General features: G+C 53.0%; 1 protein-coding gene across 12 annotated transcripts in view; it reads left to right on the top strand.

Moving 5' to 3' along the window:
* Positions 1-17,443: 17,443 nt before the first annotated feature.
* The window catches only part of CAMTA1 (calmodulin binding transcription activator 1), a 731,766-nt gene continuing 725,627 nt past the window's right edge, over positions 17,444-23,582 (top strand). For all 12 annotated transcript variants that reach the window (XR_006787936.1, XM_045858544.1, XM_045858545.1 and 9 more), the window contains exon 1: positions 17,444-17,573. Coding sequence is in view for 11 of the 12 variants with exons in the window: in XM_045858544.1 (XP_045714500.1) it covers positions 17,529-17,573 (45 nt within the window). In the remaining variant the exon portion in view is untranslated. The remainder of the gene's footprint in view (positions 17,574-23,582) is intronic.

Here is a 23,582-nt window from a genome sequence, read left to right on the forward strand (position 1 = left end):
GCGTCTGGTTCTGTGCTAAAAGGGACCGGCTACCAGGCTATCAACACTCACCAGGTCTATTCTCCGTGTACCGATGGCGGAAGGCCAGGAAGGAAAATTCTTAGTTCCGAGCTTTGTGACATGGCAGAGAAACTCTAGGCTCACCTCTCCCTCTCGAGAGGGGCTGGACGCCTGGGGCTGGGGAGGAGTCAGCCGGCCCAGGGAGAGGACTGGCGCAGAGGACAGTGTGACCCCCGGGGCGAGCTTCATCCCCCCCACCGCCAGTGCGCTTTCCTTCTTGGGATCATTCTTCACTCTCCCTTTCTCCTGCTCTCCACGTGCAACCCGCCAGCAGGTCCTGACTGCTCTGCCTTGTTCAAAGTCGATCCACAGCCTGACTCCTCGCCGCTCACCCCCACCGCTCCCACTCTGGTACAACTCACCAACCAGCACCTCTTGCCATGAGGGTGCAATGGCTTTGTGACTGGTGTCCCCGCTTGTCACCTTGCCAGCCCCCTGCACTGTCTACTCTCTGCTATAAGGACCACACTACGGTTAGACTGATGATTCTGGTCCTGTCCCATCTGCCAGCTTCCCAACGCCCTCGGAATGAGGGCTGGAGTCCTCCCCAGGCCCGCTGGCTCCCTCCTTGCACTCAGCACAACGCCCGCCCTGCGCTCCTGTGCTCGCTCAGCTGCAGCCCTGTAGCCTCTTGGCTGTTCCTCAGCCCCCGAGGGAGCGCTTGCCTCAGGGCCCTCGCACTGCCCTCTCCTCTGCTCCTCCCCCAGAAACCCCTGCCCCTGCTCCAGCCTTTGCTCATGTATCAAACGGTGCTCCCCTGCCTGCCCTGCCTGCCCTTTTGGAGACAGCAATCCCACCCCTCCCTCTTGCTCCCTTCACCCCCATTTCCTGCCTTATTGCTCCCCCACAGCACTCACCGCTCTCTGACCGATGGATTTAACTTTTAAACTTGATGATCTATCTCCCGCTCCTTTGCGCATGTGAAAATCCACCAAGACAGGAATTGCCCTCTCTCTTGCTTGCAGGGCCTGCCACCTGGTAGGTAGGTGCTGATTAATGTTTGCTGAGTGGATTCCAGTGCCAAGTGCAAGGGTAGGAAGGCCAAGGAGTGAGAGCCTTGGGAGCGCCACAACGCATTGGGGGGGATGTAGGGGGGTGGGGGTGGGGGTGGGGGGGTGGGGAGGATGGGGGGTCAGGTCTGCGCATCAGGGCAGATGGAAAGCACCCCGGACTTGTTGGGCTCGGCAGCAAAGAGGCCCGCCATGAAGTGTCCCGGGCTCCAGAACGCAAGGCGCGCGCACAGTAGGCGATGCTCGTGCTTTCCCCCTTTCCCTCCCCTCCTCCAGGGAGGTGCTGGCTCTGCTTGTCTTTGTCCCAACAAGCCCGGGGCTGGCAGGCGGTGGGGGCGGCTGCGAGTCCCTCCTGGGTCTTGTGTTGGAAAGCCTAGAGCCGCAGGGAACGGAAGGATGTTCACAGCGGAGGAGAGAGGGGGGAGCAGGGAGGCTTGGACGAAGCAAGAGGGCCCCCCATGGAGTGGCCTGGGTGCCTCCCCTTCGTGCCTGGGCAGCGGCCCTGATCCTGGGGCCCAGGCCTGACTGAGGGGTGGCTGAAAACGGGCTCCCTGCCTGTCAGCTGCCACCCCACCTTTCCCCTGCCTTCTGTGGCCACCTGTGTCAGAGTCATCCCTTCTTACCCCTTTCTTCTGTCACTCCTGACCTGCCTGGAGTTCGGCTCCTGCCCTTTCAGCTTCACAGAAACTGTGGTCATCCGATCCCTAGTAATTTCTGGTTGGATTCCCAGACATCTTTTAATTTGATTAAAAGAAAAAAAAAGGGCCCTGGCTGGTGTGGCTCAGTGGATTGAGTGCCAGCCTGCGAGCCAAAGGGTCGCTGGTTTGATTCCCAGTCAGGGCACATGCCTGGGTTGGGGGCCAGGTCCCCAGTAGGGGGCGCGTGAGAAGCAATCACACATAGTCTCTCTCTCTTTCTCCTTCCCTTCTCCTCTCTCTAAAAATAAATACAATCTTTTTAAAAAGTGGTGGTAAGCCCTGGCTGGCGTAGCTCAGTGGATTGAGCACAGGCTGCCAACCAAAGCATTGCAGGTTCGATTCCCAGTCAGAGCACATGCCTGGGTTGCAGGCCGGGTCCCTAGTGGGGGCCACATGAGAGGCAACCACACATGGATGTTTCTCTCTCTCTCTCTTTCTCTCTCCCTTCCCCTCTCTAAAAATAAGTAAATAAAATCTTTTAAAAAATTTTAAAAAGTGGTGGTAAAATATACATAACACAACATTGGCCATGTTAACCATTTTTAGGTGTACGGTCAGGTGCCATTCAGGACATTCACACTGTTGTGCAACCACCCCTGTCGGCCGTTCCCCAGACTGAGACTCCGTCCCTGTGGGACACTAACTCCCCGTGGCTCCCCCCACCCTTGGCATCCACTGTCCTACCTCCTGTCTCTGTGAGCTTGAGTCCTCGGGGCTCCCTAGTGGAACCACACAGCGCTTGTCCTTTCGCGACTGGCTGGTGTGGAACTCAGCAAAACACCTTCACGGGTGTAGACCTCGCCGGGCGTTGTCAGGGGTCCACTCGTCTGCACAGACGAGCAGCATTCCGTCGCCCGGGCAGACCGCACCGCGCCGTTCATTCCTCCATCGACGGGCACGTGGGTCCTCGCACCTTGCGGCCGTGTGAACAGTGCTGCTGTGAACACAGGGGCACAAACGTCCGTTCGGGTCCCTGCTGTTAGACCTTGCGAGTGCACGTCTGGGACAGCGCTGCTGGATCAAACGGCGAACTTATGTTGAACTTGGAGGGATCGTCGCAGCACCGGTTTACATTCCCCTCAGCGGCGCGCAAGGGCCCCGTTCTCCCATGTACTTGCCAACGCTTGTTTCTCTAGGTTTTCTTTTCTCCTTTTATTCCAGGGGGTGTGAAGTGGCTCTGACTTAACTTTCTTGTGGCATTTGACTCTGTGGACACTTCCTTTTCAAACCCCCTTTCCTTGACATTCCACATCCCCTCCCCCCGCTCTCTCTCTCTCTCTCCTTTACTTTTCTGATCTTTTCCCCTCCGTGTCCCACCACCTCATGGATGTCAGCAATGCCCAGGGCTGCATCCAGGGTCTCTCACTCATATGCTCGTGTACTCTGTACACACCCAGGTACCCGACATACGCATGCACTCCGTGTAGTTGTGTACTCCACAGACACGTGTACTTTATGTGCTTGTGTACCCCACACGCTCTTGTACTCCGTGTACTCCCACACTCTCCACGCTCATGTGCTCACACACTCAAGGTCTCTGCGTGCTCACATGTTCTCTATGCTTCAATGCGCGGGTGCCCTATACTCCATATACTCGGATACCCCACATACTCACACACCCTGCTATAACCTCACTGGTACCCTGACTCTACCTCCTGCCCGGATGGTGTGGATTGTCAAATGCATATCCCCAATCCAGACCATTACCCCGAGTCCTGGATTTGTACCTTCCACTGTCTACTAAAAACAGAAGGTAAAAAACATTTGAAAAATCGTATGCTTATGCCAGGCACTAGGATGAGTGGTGTGCAAACACTTTGATTTTAGTCATTTGACACACTCACCAGTCCCCTTACCGATCCCATGTCACCACTGGGGACACTGAGGCTTAGACAAGGAACTTGCTCAAGGTCACTGTACTACAAAGCCCACGCCCTCGCCACGCCCTCAGAGGGCCGGGACCTGCCGTTCAGACGCCTTAGGTTAAGCGCTCCTCACCTGGAGTTGCAAGTATGTGTTTTTGTCTATCTTTCTTTTCCTTTCTCTCTCTCTCTCTCTCTCTCGACTGGAATGTCTGAGGACAGGGACACATTTTTCATTTGACATTTTTATCTAGTTCTGTAGTCACAGGCCCCACTGTGTGCTTGGCATCAGAGTATAGGCCCAATTAGCGCGGGTTTAATAGATGAACTTGGGCGTAGGCAGCCCGCACCTTGGGCCGAATTTATTCGTGACCGCCCGGTGCCGACATCCCTGCTACACACGCACACACGGGCTTCTGCTAAAGAAATGAATGTCGTTCTACCTTTGTTGACTTGCAATTAAAATTTCATGACTAAATGTGATTGTAGGGGGAATCTCACAGGGTGTGAGGTCAGGCGCCTTTATTTTTTTCTGGACAAGGCAGGTTGGGTAGAGACATAACTTGTTGATGTCCATAAGAGAGGGAAGTTAAACATTTAATTTCACTATTAAGGAACTCGTATTTAATAATTATTGTCCAGTCTTTTGTGTCTTTCTTCAGAAGATCACTATCATTTGAATAAGGATAATGAATACATTTTAAAATCAGGACCCCTGCTTTCAAAAACAATGCATTTTATGGTACATTTACACAGTGGAATACTATTTGGCTGTAAAAAAAAGAAGAAAATGTTACCATTGGCGACAGCATGGATGGACCAGGAGAGCATCACGCTAAGTGAAATAAGCCGGCCAGAGAAAGATGAATACCGTAGGAGTTCACTCATGGGCGGGATCTAGTGAACAAACTGGACTAGTAGCCAAATAGAGACAGACTCACAGAGAGGAGAGAGCACGTGACGGCTCCGGGAGACGGGTGGTTGGGGATGGAGGGGTCGAGCCCAAAAGAGGAAGGACTCATGGACGGACGTGGACTGCAGTGTGGGGTTGGAGGCAACAGGGATGGAGGGAGGCAGAAGAGGCACGAGGGGGATACACGGTAATGGAAAAATACAAAAGAAAGAGCCCTGGCTGGCGTAGCTCAGTGGATTGAGCGTGGGCTGCAAACCAAAGCGTCGCAGGTTCGATTCCCGGTCAGGGCACATGCCTGGGTTGCAGGCCATGACCCCTAGCAACCGCACATTGATGTTTCTCTCTCTCTCTCTCTATCTCCCTCCCTTCCCTCTCTAAAAATAAATAAATGAAATATTTTTAAAATATTATTGATTTTAGAGAAAGAGGAAGGGAGAGAGGGATCAAGAGAGAGACATCGATTTGCTGTTCCACTTACTTTATGCATTCATTGGTTGACTCTTGCATGTGCCCTGCCCTGGGATTGAACCTGACCTGGGACTGATCAGGATGACACTCTAACCACTGACCTACCTGGCCAGGGCCCCCTGCTTTTGTTTCCAGAAGAACCAGAGGACTGAGCTTCATTCATGTAAGTTGTGATCTGACTTGCGTTCCCCCACAGGCGTGTGGTGACGCCTTAACTCTGGGCGCCTTAGAATGGGACTGTATTTGGAGATGGGGCCTTGCAAGAGGTGATTGTGTTAAAGGAGGCCACTAGGGTGGGCCTTAATCCAATGTGACCGGTGGCCTTCTAAGAAGGGGAGATTTGGACACAGAGAGAGACGCTGTGAATACTTGTGTCCAGAGGAAAGCCCGTATGAGGAGGACACAGAGGAAAGATGGCTGTCTGCGAGCCGAGGAAAGCGGCCTCGGGAGAAACCAGCCCTGCTGACGCCTTCAGCTCGGACTTGCAGTCTCCAGCCCTGGAGGAAAACACGTGTCTGTTGTCTAAGCCGCCCTGCCCCTGGCGCTTTGTCATGGCGGCCCGAGCCGAGTACTGCAGTCTCCTTCCGAGGGCTGCTTTCAATTCTCCTCCACGTGAATTTCCTGCTGAGCACTCGTTTGTTTGTTCGTTCATTCATTCATTCATTCATTCAGCATTTGTTGCACACTGCCTTGTGTCTGGTCTACTCTAGGTGCCGGGCGCACAGCAGGAAAGGTGACGCAGTCCCATTGTCCTGGGACCTCCATCTGATACCCCACCCAAAGCGACCCGAGTGAGACTCTGCAGACGTTTCCCAGGGCAAAAGGGGAACGAAGAGACGCCAAAAGTGAAGTGACCCAAATCGTGATTTATAGATGGTTCCAGATGTTCGTTTGAGTGTTTCGTTGTTTGTTTCTTTGTTTTGCTCTTCCATAGAAGCTTCTTTTACAGGTTGCTTTGCGGAACAGGCACATGTGAGACAAAGTAGCCGGGGTGGATTGTAATTCTGCTCCTCGTCACGAAGGCGGGTCAGAGAGCCTGGCCCAGTCAATTTGGAGGCTGGCGGCCCTGACAGTGCTCAGAGCTATTGATTTCCTCGCGTGTGTCTGCTGCCAGAGACAGCCCGGGCTCGGAGAAGGGCTTGGTTTCTACCAGTGCCGTTTGGAATCGGTTCTTGTCTTGGCACGGAAGACCGTAGAAGGGTTAGACCAAATGGCCAACACGTGGGCTTCCTTCTCTCCCGTCCAGCGGCCCCACCCGCTTCCCAGGCCCCTCGTGCAGCCGGTTCCAGGAAGAGCCGGAGCCCCGGCGAATCCCCGCCACGACGGGTCCGCCTCCCCAGCTTTGCTCTCGAAATGCATTCCCCAGCCTTTTCCGGGCGAGCCTGAGCGGCTCATTGCAGATACCCATCATTAACGTGCCTTTCACGCTCCTTAATTCCCTCCAGAAGTTTAACAATCACGGCAAATGCAGGCAGGGGATTCTTTCCGGAGAAAGTCATTCATCACCACCGCACCCCGACCAACCTTCGTCTCCAGCGCCGGAATTACTTCAATTGCCAATGGGAAGAGGTAGCCAACAGGTATTTTTAAAGAGGCTCTTTCCACAGGAGGGTTGGAAAGAAAATATCACCTTTGAGCATTTAGTCACACACATCAAAGGAAACAACAGCTTCAATCTTCATTTGCATTGTACAGGCATTAGATGTGGTCCAGTTACACCGAGCTCCGCTTGAAAAGGCAGAAGTGCCAGTACTTTTCAAGCCTTGACGGAGACGGAGAGAAAATGCAGCCAGGCAAATAATATATCATCCTGCCAAGGCATTTTCCATTTTTAAAAGGACAGAGCAATTTTACATTATTTCTGGAGCTTCTTTGCAGCAAATATCCCTTGACATTTGTTCTCGTACCCCGGCCGACTGGCCGGCCGGCCTGAGAGTGCCTGGCTGGTCCCAGCCTGCTGCTCCTGCGGGTGCTGGGCGCCACGTTCTGCCTTTTGGTCTCGAAGCTCCAGACGTGAGAAGGGCAAGTGGCCTGTTTTTGAGCACAGACAGACTGAGGTCGGGTCTGCCAGAGGGGCCCGTGAAGACACCACTCTAGACATCACATGACATCACATGAAAGAGTATAGTGTTTCAGGTGCCCTGACGATGCTCAGTGGAGCGTCAACACTAGGGCCGTAGAGCAGAACGTGCAAGAGGGGCTTGGGGTTGCTCAGCGGAGCCCCAGGGAGGCCCAAGGGGATTCAGGGGTAACAACGATGACGTGTGCACGCACTTAATGGTGACACTTCTTGGGAAGGAGGAAAAGGGCCCCCAGTTCGAGAATAATTAGCACAAGTGCCTTCTTTTTTTTTTTTTTAAAGATTTTACTTATTTATTCTTAGAGAGGGAAGGGGGAGAGAGAGAGAGAGAAAGAGAGAGAGAGAGAGAGAAACATCAATGTGCGGTTGCTGGGGGCCATGGCCTGCAACCCAGGCATGTGCCCGGACTGGGAATTGAACCTGCAATGCCTGGTTCGCAGCCCACGCTCAATCCGCTGAGCTACGCCAGCCAGGGCGCAAGTGCCTTCTAGTTAGGCAGACAAATGAGCATGTGTCTCCGGATCTGGAGAATCGAGTGGGACTGTTTGGTGAACATCCATGGCTGCTCTTCTGAAGTTGCTGGTCCACTCCTTGCCCGGCGCGAGGAGCTCTGTCGGGGGGTGAGCGGAGGCTTGATTTTTTACAGTCCTAAACCCTGGCTGGCCTGAAAAATGTCGGGGTGCTGAACAATGCATTCCAACCCGCCCTAGGAGAACGTTCGTCAGCTGGCCGAAGGAGAGGGCCCAACCCAGCGGCAGAAAGAGCAAATTGACTTTACCCGTGAGTGATTGTGTTCGACAGGATGAAAAAGAAAGAAACCTTTTGTCACCGAGGAAAAGCGTGCTTTGAGGAATCGTGGCACGCGCCTTTGGGCTCTGCTTTACACGGTTGGAATGAAAATGAACGCCATTCCAGCCTCCCATCCCCCCCAGATCAGGAGCAGGGGAGAGACCGTTCGCCTGCATCTCCTGCGGCGGAGTTTCAGGCGTCGGATCCGGAGTGTCAGGTAAATGCCAGAGCAGCACCGTCATCAGCTACCACCCACTCCTGCACGGAACCTCCTTTGGAAGTGCCGCTGGCTACTCAAGTTCATCCCTGCCTGTAAGTATGGTCACACGCACAGTTGAATTCTTTGTGGGTGGGAAGGCCGGGCGGATGGAGCCGTCTCCCACTGCGGAAGGAAAGGAGAGCCCACGCTCCTTCCGAGAGGGGCGAAGGGCGGGTGGGTTGCAGCTCCTCTTCCAAGGTCACGTTCATCTTGGGCTCCCAGCATCACCGCCTGCTCAGACCTGGAAGGAAACACGCCGCAGCAGGAAAACGGACGGTTTTGACTACATCTAGGGTTCAAATTTTACTGCCTTCCTTTTTTTCCCTTCACTAATTAAACGCCAAATTAACCTTCTTTTAGAACATTCTGAACTCTTTTTACATTTTTAGACCATCTTCTCCTATGGCCACACGGCCAACTGCCTCGCCTTGCCGTCTTGGCCCGAGTGTCCGTTTCCTGACGGCCTGCATCTTCCCGCCGCAGGGGCGGACCACTGGTGCCTGGGCTTGGCCGCTGGGGCTAAGCGACCACCTGTGGGGCTGGGACGCACGCCTCTAAGTCAGAACCCCGCCCAGGCGGAGCCGTGGGACAGCGCCCCGCGTAGGGACCGGGTTGGCCAGGATGGAGACCCAGGGCCGCGGCTCCGCCCAGTGGGAGCAGGAGCGCCCCCTAGCCAGCCAGACAGCCAGCGTTCCCAGCTTGCTGGGAACCTGGCGAGACACCGTTCCCAGGTCACCTGCGTCTGGGGCCGGGTTTTGCAGGTGGCTGAGCAGCGCCATCGCTGCGATCTACAGAAAGTCAGCCTTCACACAAAGGTTTGTAAAAAAAAAAAAATAATAATAATAATAATTAAAAAAAGAAATGAAATGAAATGCGTCTTTCAGACAGCAGCATTCCTAATTCCCCTTTAACCTGCGCCGTTTCTAATTCTTCTCTCTCTCTCTCCATGGCCTGCTTTTTTGTGCTTTAAAATTTGTCCGTTCTCTTTCCCGCCCCCACTGGAAGGCCAGCGCCCAGGGCTCTGTGCTTCGGGCAGCCACGTCCTTTTATTGCAGAGAGCGTTGCGATCACCTAGCAGTTGTTCAATAAATGCTGAACGACGGTGTTGGGGAAATTGTCCAAGGTTCGGAAACGAGCAAGACTGTCCTTGTGGCCAAGCTCTGGGTATTGCCTGGGGGACCCTCTGGGGGCCTGACTGGGAGGATCTGATTGCACAGGAGGGAGCACCTCTGACCGCCTTCCTGCGGACTTGGGAGAAGCCGGCAGCAGAGCCAGGCGAATGACACTTGCCCGCACGTGCTGCTGCGTTTTAACCTGTAGGAGAGACGACCTTAAACGGGACGCTTTATTACCCTGGAGCTAGGAACCAAGGTTGCCTCTCCGCAAGCTTTCTCGCTTGCCTGGAGGTATACCTCTGTTTTTCGACTTCTCCCTTGAAGCAGTTTTAACATCTTACTGGTTCCCTCACTAATATAAGAGCTAAGGAAAATTCTTGACACGTGTACTTGCTTTATATTTGTAGGAGTGTCGTGATTTTTAAAAAATCCTTACCTGAGGATATGTTTACTGATGGGGGGGAGGGGAGAGAGAGAGAGATATTGATCAGTTGCCCCTGGTACACACCCTGACTAGGGATTGAACCCACAACCTAGTTACATGCCCTGAATGAGGATGGAATCCTCGAACTTTTGGGGTAGGAATGACACTCCAACCGTCTCAGTCATCTGGCCAGGGCATTGTCGTGATTTTTAAAGAAACTCTTTGAAAATCATGATGGTGTGAAAAAATGAATTGCACTCCCTCCCCTGGAGACCTTGTCTAGCCCCATGGTTTCACACACTGGTGGATGCCGATGACTGCCCCCCCGCCCCGCCCCCATCTGTCCCTCCAGTCACGACCTCTCCGGCCCGCAGAGGCGTCCGTCTGTCCAGGTGTCTCCTCGATGTCTCCACTCGGTGTCTCGTACACGTCAGAATTAGTGTGTCTTAAATGGGACTCTGGGTGCCTGTCCTGACCTTGCTCCCCTGGCTCCCCAATTTTTAAGTGGCGACACCATGAACTCAATTGCTCAGGGCAAAATCTTTGTCATCAAACCTGGTCCAGAGCATTTCTTTATTCTTCACACTGGATGATCCAGCTAAACCTGAGCAATAGCTCCACATTCCAAACATGTTCCAAGTGCACATGCCTCTTCGAGCCTCCGCTTTGGTCTCAGACCTGCTGCCTGTTTTATAAAGAAAGGTGTTTTTTTTTTTTTTTCGCAGGGGGAGAGGGAAATACAGTTATGCTCATTTGCTTCTGTTTGGTCCCTGGTTGCCTTTCCACTGTCGTGGCACTTGTGACAGTTGCGTAGTTGTGACAGGGACCACAGAGTCTGCAAAGCTTACATATTTACTATCTAGTCCTTTCCTGGAGCCAGGTCCTGGTGTGGTAGACTGAATCGTCCCCCCGCTCCCGCCCAAAGATACCAGGTTGTCACCCCTGGAACCTGTGAATGTTACCTTACTGGGAAAATAAGTCCCTGCCGGTGGGATTAAGGAAGGGATCTCGAGGTGCGGGGAGTATCCTGGTTTATCTGGGTGGTCTCTGAATGCCACCACGAAGTCCTTCTGAGAGGAGAGGAGAGGGAGACTCGGCTCACACACACACACATTTGAGAGGGTGATGGGAAGGTGGGTCAGAGGGCAGCGCGGAGGGGCTGGCCTGGAAGGCGGGCGTGGCCACAAGCCAAGGAATGCCGGCGGCTACCAGAAGCTGGACGAGGAGAGAAATGGATTTTCCCTGGAGCCTCTGGGGAGAGAGCACAGTCCTGGCAACACCTTGACTTTGGCCCAGTGGCACTGGTTCTGGATCTGGCTTCCAGGACTGTGAGAGAATACATGTCTTTTGTTTTAAGCTACTAAGGTAATTTGTGACAGCAGCCGCAGGAAACAAACACACATGGTGTGAACCACCGCCAGGGCCTGACTGCAGTGATCTCCTAGGGAGGCCCTCTGCTTCCTCTCTGGCCCCCTCGCCCTCTAGTGTCTGCACCACGGCCGAGTGACCCTCTCAAACCCCAGCAGGACCACACTCCCGGCTTGGTGCCCTCCACCGGCTGGTTAGGAGCCTCGGCATGACATCCGAAGATTTCAGCATGGAATTCAAGTCCTGGCGATCCGTCCTTAGATTTCTCTCCGCATTCGTGTCTCTTTCCGCATGGCCTTACTGCAGAACCCACGACACCCCAGCTGTGCATTCACCTCGCAGCTTCTGCGTGTGCTGTTTCCTCGGCCTATGATGTTCTCCCCGTCCCCTTCTCACCCCCCGTCCCCCGTGACTGCATGGCTTGCTCACACGTCACGCCTTCAGCCTCCGGGACCCCATCCTGCATGGCACAGTGCCCTCCTCACTCCGCCCTCTCCTCTTGCTTCATTTTTCTCCAAACGTTCTCTAACCTTCGACCCTGTATTTGTTCACCATCTGCGTTTCCCAGCTCCACGTCAGCTTCGTGAGGGCGGGGCTGTCCGTCTGTTTTGTTTCCTGCTGGATCCTCGACACCTGGAACCAGTATCCCGTCCACGGCAGGCGCCCAGTAAATATCTGTTGGATGAACGCACGAGGTGAAGAAGTCAAACCGTATCCCATGAAGAATAAGCCTTATTTACATTCTGTTCCACCCTCCAAGGTCTCTATAGGTACTAGTTAAATTTCCTGTTATTCTTGCAGAAACGTTTTCCGTGGGCACAAGGAAATCTACATGTGCAGTAAACGTGTCATCCACACACACATGAGAATAGCACGTCATGCCTGCGCCCCCCCTTTTTTCAGGTGAACACCCAGGCTGGAGAACCTTCCATAGCAGCACAGACTCATTCGCCCCCTTTTTAACGGCTGCATAACAACCCACAGCTTAATACTTAGAGAAGAAGGAACCGCTCACTTCGTTTGCGGTACGGAACAGCTGATGACAATGGCATGCCTCCAAGACCACACACTTTTTATTTACGCCGGGAGACGGTGGCGGGCTTTCTCTTCGGGCTCCTCACGGCCGTCACGGACGGCAGCGCCGCCCACCAGCGGCTTTTCCTCCGGGTGTTTTAGCAGGTCCTTTTACTTTCAACCACTAAACAAAGTTTCCTGGGGAGACTGAGCGTCAAAATAAAATGTGCTGTGAAACGTGAAGGCAAGCAAGTAAGAAGACGGAGCGAAGCTGATGAGCGCTCCAGATGGTCTCGCCAGCTCTCGGTGCTGGCCAGGGGCTGACCCGAGCCAACGCCTCACCCCCGAGGGCCTCCTGGAGCCAGTGCACCCATGTCTCTCCGGGTCTCAGGGAGCGGAGGTGGCATCTGGGTCTCCTGTGTCTGTCGCCTTGTGAACCCAAGAAGCTCTCTGCCTACCGGGAAGACCGCATCTCTTTAACCTTTTCCCCTTTTTAGAAAAATAAGCCATTTCTTTGGTCCTGAGTTCAAATCCAACAGAAAAACCTATGCGGCTGTAATACCAGAAGGCTTGAGAGAGAGGGGAGAGAGACTCCAGTTCTGAAGGGCAAGTCCAGAAAACAGTGGAACTGACTACTGTAGTGGGGGGTACGGGTGAGAGACATCCCGCCGAAGGCATTTAGCCCTACCTCCAAGGCTGCTTGGAGTTCGGGTGCACTCAGGGTTTTTTTTATGCAATAGTTGAACCATGTGGGAAAGGTTTTACGATTGTACCTATTGTTTAAGTAATGTCCCTTAAGACCCCCATCAGGAAGAACAATGTTGTGTTCTGGGTTTCGATACCATACGTGGTGTGGTGGGTCGCTGGGCCTTCTACTGTCCATTCTGGCTTGGCTACCCTTTAGTACATGTTGAATACATGGAACTATTTATTCATTTCTAAGTTTCAACCTATTCCTGGTCCCCAGATCAGATCTTCTATGTTCAAACGCTCTCTCACTGGAGTTGGAATTCAGCCCTATGAGGCCCAGAGATCTCGTTACATTAGGAGTGCCTGGCAAAGCTTCCCCCTGGCACACTCAGAGTGGACACCCCAAGATATTACAGGTATGGACAGACGTGGGTGCGTGCAGACAGGAGGAAAGAAGAAGGTTTACAGGGTCGTGAAAAGCTCGTTCTAACAAAGCCCCAGTGTTCAGTACATTTTATCTTGAAAAGGCAAGGGGATACAGGATTTCTCTGTGTCATTTCTTACACCTGTATGTGAATCTACAATTATCTCCAAATAAAAATTTAATTACAGAAAAGGCAGGGGGAGAAACTCTTTGGAAGCAGGACTTTGGGATATCATTATGTTTAACAATGCAGACTTTCAAAGCTGAGGAAGGCAGCCAAAGGCAGAGGGAGAATGATTCGTTTTTTCCCTGTCCCGTGTTGGGTGGACGTGAGCCTGGTATTACCAGTTGTACTTTAAGAAGTCTTAAAAAATATTAAAAAAAAAATTTCTAGAGAGAGGGGTAGGGAGGGAGAAAGAGAGGAAGAGAAACATTGATTAGTTGCCTTCTGTAAGTGCCCTGACCTGGGACCGAACCTATAACACAAGTATGAGTCCTGACAGGGAATCGAAACAGTGACCCTTTGCTTTGCTGGATGACACCTAAGCTACAATGGTCAGGGCCGTTTAAGGAGTCTTTAAGCCTCTGCAATGGGTTCAGTCCAAAGATTTCTCTTCTCAATCCAGCAATGTGGGACTTCACTAACTCTCCATCTGTGAAAGCAAGTCCAACCACTTTTATTATCATCATCACCGGTAATAATAAACAGTCACTGTCAGTACCTCAGAAAGCTTATCAGGAAAGAATGCTCTTTAAAAGATATGTTTGAGGTTAAAAGCTAACCATTTAGTATTCCAAGTATTCACCTATTCTCATCTGTTCCTCGACAGCAGCCTTCTTCCCTGGAAGAACAGGAGACCCAGGTGGGCAAGGACTCAGAGTGGGGGCTGTCCAGAGTGGGGGCCCCTTGAAAGGCCCACCTCTTGTCCTCCCGCCCATGCAAAGACAAACAACAGCTATTATGGACGAAGTCTTTGGGGCTTTCTCTCATTCACAGATGAAACCCTACCCATCACATAAGGATGGTAGTGGGAGGCAGGGCATTTGGAGGTGATTATCAGTAGTTGAGGTCAAGTGGATGGGGCCCCAGTTGGGGATTAGTGCCCTTGCAAGAGTCAGGAGAGAACTTGGCGCCCTTCTCTGCTCCTGGACATGTGAGGGTACACCCTGGTCACAGACTCCCAGGCTCCGGAACTGTGAGAAAGAAATCTCTGTTGCTATGGTCACCCAGCAGAGGGTGCTTTGTTACAGCAGCCATCTCATCCGCTGCCCAGTGGTTCCCAGACTCATTGATCCCGGGATCCCTTCAAACTCTTAAAAATCAGGGAGGACCCCAGAGACCTTTTGTTTATGTGATTTATCTATAGTTTATGTACTGTATAGAAATTTAAAAATATGTATGAGTCCATTAAAAAATAATACAGCCATTACATGTTAATGCACATTATATTTTTAATAACGAAAAATCTCACAACACAATTCATGATAAGCGTGGCATCATTTATAGAGCTGCTCATCTTTTTAATATCTTACTCAGTGGAAGAGTGTCGGATTTTCCCGTCTCCTTCTGTTTTCAGTCTGTTTTGATATCATGTATTGCGTAGCCTCTGAAAAACGTTACCATGCACGCATGAGAGATTGCCGTAGTATAATTAGGGAAGCAGTCTTGACCTTGTGGATTCACAGAAAGTGAGAACTGCCTTAGACTGCCTGAGTCTATGGTGCTCTCCAAAGGTGATTTCAACAATGATGGGGACGCTTGCTGGAGGCCCCCGCGACACTCATTACCTCCCGTGTCCCCACTGCACCTTGACCTGCTGCTGTTTGCGTGTGTTAACCTCTGCTGGGGTACGAGCCCCTCGGAGGGAGACAACTTCATTCCCCTTCACAGCTTCAGGGTCTAACAGTGTCTAGTCTGCAGTAGGCACCAGATACAATTATTTTTAAAGTTAAGTACACATTTTAATTTTAACAGCTATTGTTATATTATGACTGTAATTACAAAAAATAGGGACAATTGAAAAAAACCCACTCATAATCACCCAGAGGGTGTACTATTTTATATCAGTCTTTTTAACAAAATGCTGTTTTTTAAGACCTAGAGTCATACCATAGAAAATAAATGAACACCATGAGTTTGAATACCTTTTTCTCCCCACCTAGCAATGGGCATGCTTTTCTTTGTTCTGATGTCTGCAACTAGCCTAATGTTTCATTGTAGTGATATCACACAGTTTACTTACTAAATATCCAACATTAGCACATTTGGGATGCTTTCAGTGTTTTTGTTGTAATAAATACAGTGGTCCTGTGCAGAAGACCTTCACACATACAGCTTTTTTGGCATTTAGTGTTATTTCCTTAAAATAGATTCCCAGAAGTAAGATTACTGGGTCAAAGGATGCAGACATTTTTTATGGCTTTTAATACATACTGTAAAATTGCTTTTCAAAAGGTTATACTAATTTTCATTGCCACCAGCACTTTTAAGAATATGTTTCACCACACAAATTGTCGACATAGGTGCTATTAAGAATGCTAATCGATAAAATATTGTACCCTAGTTGTTAAAATTTTGTATATTTTGAAGCTCATAAAATTGAAGTTTCTTGAAGAATGAGTGTGTAGTACAAGACATTCTTTCGGAACATCTTCATTTCTGGAAAACTTAAGAAATTTTTGCTTGTGAACACTAGAAAAAAGAACACATGTTGAGATTGGCACAAAATTCACTCTGACAGCCAATCTTGATGCCAAAACACTTCAGCGAGGACCTTTTGCTGATTCTGCTAGTTGTCATCAACGGTCGCAAAGGAAAAAAAAAACGTAAAGGAATGAAACGTTCTCAGTGCAAACCATACGAGAGCCACAGAAGGGCTGGAGCTCTGCTTTTCACTCAACTTTTCTTCCTTTTCTTTCAACTTTGAGATTTCAGCCCTCTCCTTTGTTTCCGTTATTACCTGCCCACGTGCACAATTTCTGAATTTCTCTAGGAGGGAGCATTTCATCGTTGCCACCGCATCTGGCTTAGGCTTCTCTGCACAGTGTGTGCTGGTCCACCAGGTGTGGACGGATTTCCAGAAAAGCCGCAGCCGTGTCTGTCCCCCACAGGATGGGTCCTGCCTAATCTGTTTCTGGGCTCTTCTCGACTGTCACCTAGCTGGTCTCCCCACCTCTCACGGAGCGCTAGTGAAGTGGACGCTGTAATATTTGTTTGGAAAAGCCACGAATATAAGCCTAGGATTGAAGGAAACTTGGCTCGCTGAGCCCTCCGAGCAGGCGCGCCGAGGTTTATCTTTTTTCTAAGATTTTGTTCAGCGGCCTCACCCTGGGACAGGCATTTATGAGTCATCGGCTCTGTGGGTCACATGGCCAACGTGACCAAAATAAAGTTTCAGTATTTTAAGCAGCTAGAAAAGGGGACAACGGAGCACACCAGGGGTGGGGAGCAGAAGGCGGGCACCGGTTGGGTCGGGTACCGGCGAGTGGGGCTGCGGCGTCACCGGCCGAGGGGGCGGGGCGCCGGTTAACTGGGAGGAGGGGGAAGGGGCGGGTCCTGGTGGGAGGCGCTCCCCTCCCCCCACGGCTGGTAGCGACGCCAGGACTCCCGGCTGATCGGCTCGGGAGAGGGGCGCCCGCCTGACCTCTGCCCCGAAGCCCCTTGGTCCCCCAGCTGTGTCCCCTGGATGCGACAGACTGCGATAACCCAGAGGCCCTGCCGCGTTCTCCAGGGCCGTCGGGACCCCACGCGCTAGCAGCGGCTTCCCCGGGAACGTCCTTCAGCCCCGGGAGCACGCGGGAAAAGCCCCGGCGCACCAATGAACAAGCGCCTTCCTCGTGACGGTCACGCTCGGGGGCGGGGCTTCTCTTCGCCGCTCCCAAGTTCCGGGAACCCCCTTTGATTGGTCTGGACGGCCTGGGAAACACTGTAGTAGCGCCCAATCAAAACGCCACGTCTCGGCCTCGAGGAAATATTCCGTGTGGAACCCTTCCTGATTGGGCAGTCCCTTCGGGCTCTGGCTACTGGGAAGCTTTGTTTAGGTCTGAAAGGCGGGCTTTCCTCAAAGTGGGTGGGGAGGGGGCGTTGACCCTTGACCAATCCTTTCATTCCGTTGGGTGGTGACTAGCCAATGGGCCAGATGAATAGGACGCTCCTCCCGGAGAGTAGTGAGACCCCTGGTGAGGGGCGATTGGTGGTGGGAGCGATGAGTGGCAGCTGAACAGCCCAACAGGCGCAGTGCGTGGGCCGCGGGGCGGGGCCAGGGCGGGTGCGCGGCGGCGGCGGGGTGGCTGGGCCGGCGGCGGCGGCGGTACGAGGCGCGCGCTCGGGGTCCCGGTCGCGAGGAGGAGGAGGATGTGGCGCGCGGAGGGGAAATGGCTGCCGAAAACAAGCCGGAAGGTAAGAGCCGGAGCATGAGGGCCGGGGGCGGCGCGGCGGGCGGCGGGACCCGGCCCCGCCGGACATCCCGGGCATCGGCGGCGCCGGGAGGGAGCGCGGGGGCGCGGCGGCGGCGGGCGGCGGGCGCCCCAGTCGGGAAGGGGGTGGCGGGTGGGGGGCGGAGCGCGGCCGGTCCTGAGGTGACTCGCGGGGCGGCGGAGCGCGGCGCCGCACACCCCCACCCGGGGGCGGGCTGGGGCCGGAGGGGCGGGGGGCCGGCGGGCGGGGGCCGGGCCCAGTGAGGAGGAGGAGCCGGCGGAGGGAGGGCCGGCGCCTCCCCCACCCGGACCGGGCATCCCCGCCGCTCCCGGGCCCGCGGCGCGGCCCCCGCCTCCCGCCCCTCGCGCCGGCCTGGTGGGGGCCGCGGGGCGGAAAGTTTATCCGCCTCGGGCCCCCTCCGGCCCCGCGCCCCACTGCCCCGGGCCAGTCCCCGTCGGGGCACGGCCGGCGTTCACCCTCGCCGCCGCTGGCTTTCGAGCGGCAGGGCCGGGCGGACTCTGTCCAGCATCACCCTCCGGCCCCGTGGGCGCCTCCCAGAGCCGGCGGGGTCCCCGCGCTTCTCCCCACCAGGGGGACCCCGTCCCGCTGAGCGTCCCCGGGCAGATGGGCCTCGTGTGACCCCTCCCCCTCCCCTTCCTGGGAGGGGGCCTGCGCAGCATCCCCACCCGTAGCAGTCTTTCCCATCCTACTCTTGCCCTTGCACCCCTTGCCGCTCGGAGGGTGGGGTCTCCGTTTCTATGGCAAGTGAGGATCTCCATACTCCCTTGCCCTTTACCTTCTGTGACCCTGATCCTTCTTTGGCACCGGGGTCTGTCTCATCCTCTCATCTTCCGTGGACTCTTTGGGGCCTCCGCACACCGTCTACTGACCCTTTAGCCAGGGGACTCGGGCTACCCACGTCCCCTCACCCAGTGGTTAGTGGGGGGTCTGGGCAGCGCTGAAGTCATTCTAAATGGGAAAGCAGATACTCGGTACAGGTTGTGCACACTCCCTGCACACTTTCCCGGGTTAGGGCGAGCTCATTTCCTGACTGCCCCTCGACTTGCCCTCCTTTCCTTTCGGGAGAGGCTGAGCGTGCCAGGGCTGCCTTCCCCGTTGGTCTGTCTCCCTGGACATGTTCTCGCTCCTCGCACCTCTGGTCTGGAGGAGGGTGGGCGCCCCGTCAGATGTAGGGCAGGGCTTCCATTGTGCCTCCTACTGGAGTGAGGAGGGACCACCGTAGTTACTCCGGTGTCGCAGGAGAACCAGGTTATCGTTTTGCTTCCAGTTCACTTTTCCGTCTTAGGTGGTGGCAGTGTTCACCAGTTGACACTACCCCAGCAGGAGGACGGGGCACGGGCCCTTGGTTTTGGTGTTCCAATTACTGCCTTCCTTGCAGTGAGAACCAGACTCCGTGCACCCTGCATTCAAGAGTCTTTGAACCCTCCCTGGAAATAAACTTCCCATTTCTTTTTTAGGAGAACTCATATCCTCCTTCTGGCTTCTGTTTCCCCGTCAGCCATATTTAGTGAGCCTGTTACCTTGACTTTTTCTAATTTTCTTAAATTGTATTCGTGTTGGCTGGGTAAGAAGAAGCCATATGCCTTTCCATCCAGAAAAGGGAGTGTAGACACCCATGTCGCCCACATGCCTTTCGGGAAGGGGTTGCTAGTGTGCTCCTTGTACTAGTACGTCCCTTGGCCCCGGTGCTGTCCCTCGTGGGACCCAAACATCTCTTCCGATCCTGCAACTTCCAGGTGAAGGGGAAATTTGGACGCTCATTATTTTTGGCTGCTCTGATTCTCTTCTGGCAAAAAAGATGATCATGACGCTGTGCATATGTTTATATATACACGCATGTAGGATTGTATTCATCGATGAAATCACATCCATTACATATGTGCAGAGATCTGCGAGGGTTAGATGACTGTCTCTACATTTTGGGTGTCTGTGGGCACTTTGAGATAGGTACACACACACACACGCATACACACGTGTATATATATCTCACTGTTGTTGGTGACTCTTCAGGCTCAGGAGAATCAGAAGGCTCATTGATAAAGGGCCAGTTCTCACCACTCTTTCATTTGTCATTCGCACGGCACTGAGTGAGCGGATGACGTCCTGGACGTTCACACGCAGCGTGGACGGCTTGCCGAGGCTCCCCCAGACTTAGGCATCCTGAGCCGGGGCCCGGTGTTCTCGGCTGGGTTCCTCACAGGGTTAACCGTGCTCATCTTCCCTTCCTCCCTGCCGCGCAGGGGGAAGAGATTTTCATGTATTTGGGGCAAACGAGGAGTGGGTGAGAAGAATATGTGTTTCTGTGACAGAACTGGAAGTGAACGGCCATAAATATGTCGCCGTTTTATTTTGGCTATTTAGATAATCGAGAGAGGTTGTGCGCATCAGGAAGAGGTACCTCTGGGAGGGCCCGTGACACTTGGTGACGGGGCGGGAGGCATCGTTCTCCAGGTTTTTCCTGAGCGGCACGTTCTGTGTGTTTGGCTGACTGCCCTTGGCTCTGGGGCAGGGGCAGTGATGGGAATCTCCTCTGGTCCCCTCACTTCCTTCCCTCCCAGAGCTTGGAACGGGTGTTAGCTGCTGTCACTGACTTTCTGACGGGCTGAGTTTGGAGCTTCATCCTCCCCAGCAAGCTCTGACGGACTCGGAAGGATTTGGACTTTTTTTTTTGGTTTTAGATTTTAGATTTTAGATTTTATTTATTTATTTTTAGAGAGGAGGGGAGGGAGAAGGAGAGGGAAACATCATTGTTCAAGGGAAGCAAGAGAAACATCGATCGGTTTCCTCTCTCAGGCCCCCACCTGGGGATCTGGTCTGCAACCCAGGCATGTGCCCTGACTGGGAATCGAACTGGTGACCTTTGGGTTTGCAGGCCGGTGCTCAGTCCACTGAGCCACACCAGCCGGGGTGCATTTGGACCTTTAAGCGCTTTTCTACCAAGGAGACTCCCCACCTGGGTTGCCGAGGAAGGAGACAGGGTCATCTGGAGGACTGGTCAGCTTAGGCCGACCTGCAGGCTTTGCCCTTCATTTAATACTGGGTTATCTATGAGTGTAATATCCACCACTTCAAAGTAGCACTTTTGACCTCAGTTTTCTTTTCTGTAGGTTTTTAAAAAGTTTGCATATTTTTTATTCTGTGTCTCTTCTCAGCTTGACAGAATCGTGTATTTTAGGTTGTAGTATCACTCACCCTCGGAGAACAAGAGACGACAGCCTGCCGGAGATGTCGGTGCTTTCCCGGCAGAGGCCCCTCCCGCCGGGCACCTCTGCCTGCCGGCGCCGTCCCGGCGATGCCTTGGGAGTGTCCCCTGCTAAGCGGGTGCTCCATCCAGTGGGCCGTGGCGGGCAGTGGTACAGGTCAGAAGAACACACCTGAGGTTAGTGTGTCAAGTTAGGCTCTCCCCCTTGAGTGCGACGCTGCTGTGCTCTCGCGCCGCCTGTCCCCACAGAGTGTCGGAGGTCACCTTCCTCCCGCTCCTCCAGCGTGATGTGTTTTCCTGTAGCTGGTCAGGCTGCATCGGCGTTCTTGACCTCCATCCCTGTCTCGTCCCCTTGACCCCTAAGCCCCCAGCTTTTTGGACAAGGTTGGGTGACCCCAGGACTTCCCTTGTCTTCCTGAAGTCCTGACACCCTGCCTCTGGGAAGTGTCAGGCTTCTCCGTCTTGGTCTTCCGTGGGTTCAGAATGTTCACGTGGTCCCAGCAGCCTCTCCCTGGGCTCTGATGGGGCCAGGTTTTCCTTTGCAAAAGGCGAGGGTTGCTTTTGCTTGCTCTTCGAGACGTATTTATATATCCTGCTTATCCGCGTTTTTCCATTTCTTTAGCTTTCCCCCTAAAATAGCCTGTTCTTTGGGGTCAACTGGCATTATTTTAGTTCTCTGTTGATGCGGGGTGTGGCCCCTGTGCTCGCGGGATTTCGACTTTCCGACTGCGAGGGGCCCGTGTGGCGGCCCCACGCTGTTCCCCGCACCTTCTCCACTCCTTGGGGCTACCCTTCGTCTCCCGATTCCTGAGGTCTGGGGGAAAGACCTCTTTGTGTGCAGTGGTACCTCTGTCCGGTTTCCTTCTGGGAAAAGCAATGGAAGGTGATTCTCGTGTTCTCTCCCTTTCCCTGCATCGTGCCTGTTGCCTCCTTTGTGGGACCCTTGAATCTGTTACCTTGGAGGGAAGGCGTTTCTGATCCGCAGTCCGTCACTGCGCACACGTCAGTCCAGAGCTGCTGCAGTGACGCGCGGGCATCTGGGGGGTTCCGTGGCTGTGCGCGAGACTGCCGGGGTCTCGTTAGTCTTTGAGTGCGAAGAGCACTTCAGTGTGTCTCCTGCTTGTCTTTCTCTATGTCTTTGTAGGGAATTTTTTCTGAATTTAATCGTTTGGATTATCATCTTACAAAAATATACTCTAACAGTGCACTATTCCACGGAGCTTCCCCGAGCCCTGCAGGACTGGGGACGTGGAGAGGGTGGAGGCCACACCGGGAGAGGCATCTGGCATCTCTCCCTCAGACCGTGCGAGTGTGTGAGTGTGTGTTTGTGTGTGTGTGTGTAGAAAAGTAAAGTCAACCTTCTTTTTAAATGTCTAGGCATAACTGTGAGGTCATTGAGGTACGTGGTCGGCTGGAATGCCCGTTTGACATTTGAACAGCAGCAGCATACTGGGTATTGTGTAGAACCCACAGTCGGGGCATCCTCTACAGAAGGAGGTGGTAGGGAGATAGTGTTCTCTCACCATTACCTGGTACGTCTCACAGTATCGGAGGGTAGGAACTACATGAGCTTAACATCGATGTGAGAGGGAAACATCCATCGGCTGCTCCTGGCCCTGACTGGGACTCGAACTGGAGACATTTTGGTTTGCGGGCTGGCGCTCAGCCCACTGAGCCACGCCGGCCAGGGCATAGTGGGCTGACCATTCTTAGGCTAGGGGTCTGATGTAATCATCTTTGCTTTTGTTTCTTATGTGACTCTTAATTCTCTATACTTTTTAATGGTACTGTTATTTGTGTCTTGTCTTTTTTTTATTTTTGTAACAGCCTCAGCTTATTTTTAGTTGTAGGTAGGGTATATATATTGATGGTAATAATAGTAAAGAATTGACCTGAAATGCACTTTTTCCTTTGCTTCTGTGTTAAGTCAGGTTTCCTTCTACGTCTGTGGAAACCACTACTGCTAGTGTTCCCTCATAAGAACTCTTGCAGAGGGGTGTTGTCGTCTGTGGTTTGGTAGTGCTTTATTCGTGTGGACATGTGACCGAATATTTCTTGTGGTGACAGGCAATATGTGTTTCTTTTGCATTGCCACTAAAACAGATCATTTCCTAAAATGTTCTCTATCTTCTAGAATCACTTACAGTGCCCTCTTTCTGATGTTCTAGGTGACTTCAGTCCTACTTCCGTCTCCCACGTAAAGAGTCTTTTTTATTGCCATCATTATTATAAAACAGTATTTGTGGCTCTGCTGTATCCGTAGCCTATCATCCAGGGAAGAGGGGCCCCGTTCCTTTTGTCCTGTAGTGGGCAGTAGTGTTACTTCTTGGTTCCTGGAGGGTCGGGGATGGGATGAGGGCTGAGCCACATGGCAAGGGGTGGGAGGAGCATTTGTAACTGGATAGTGTCCCTGGTGAAACCCCGTGTCCTTCAGGCAGCTGGGCGTCCCCCACTGTGGGATTCTGGAAATTTGTTTTTGCTGTGTTTAGTCTTCCTTCTGTCTCTTTGGCTCGGTAATGGTAAATTTCTTTGGGCACAGCCAACAAGTGTATACTCATTCGGGGCCTTCATTCACAAGGACGTGGGGGGTCTTCCAGCGTGACTTTGCCTGTTACAGTACTGTCGCCGGTCTCCGTGTGTCTGTGTAAGGAGCGTTCGTGCTCCCCACTTCCGTGTCCAGATAACATGAATGAGAGGACACAGTCTTTCACCCTGTTTCAGGTCGTAGTGTGTAACAGTCTAGTTTTTCTTCTTGCTTTGGAATGCCT

This window comes from Phyllostomus hastatus, unplaced genomic scaffold (genome assembly GCF_019186645.2).
Source record: "Phyllostomus hastatus isolate PE091 unplaced genomic scaffold, TTU_PhHast_1.1 phas_scaffold_182, whole genome shotgun sequence".
NCBI classification, from domain to species: Eukaryota; Metazoa; Chordata; class Mammalia; order Chiroptera; family Phyllostomidae; genus Phyllostomus; species Phyllostomus hastatus.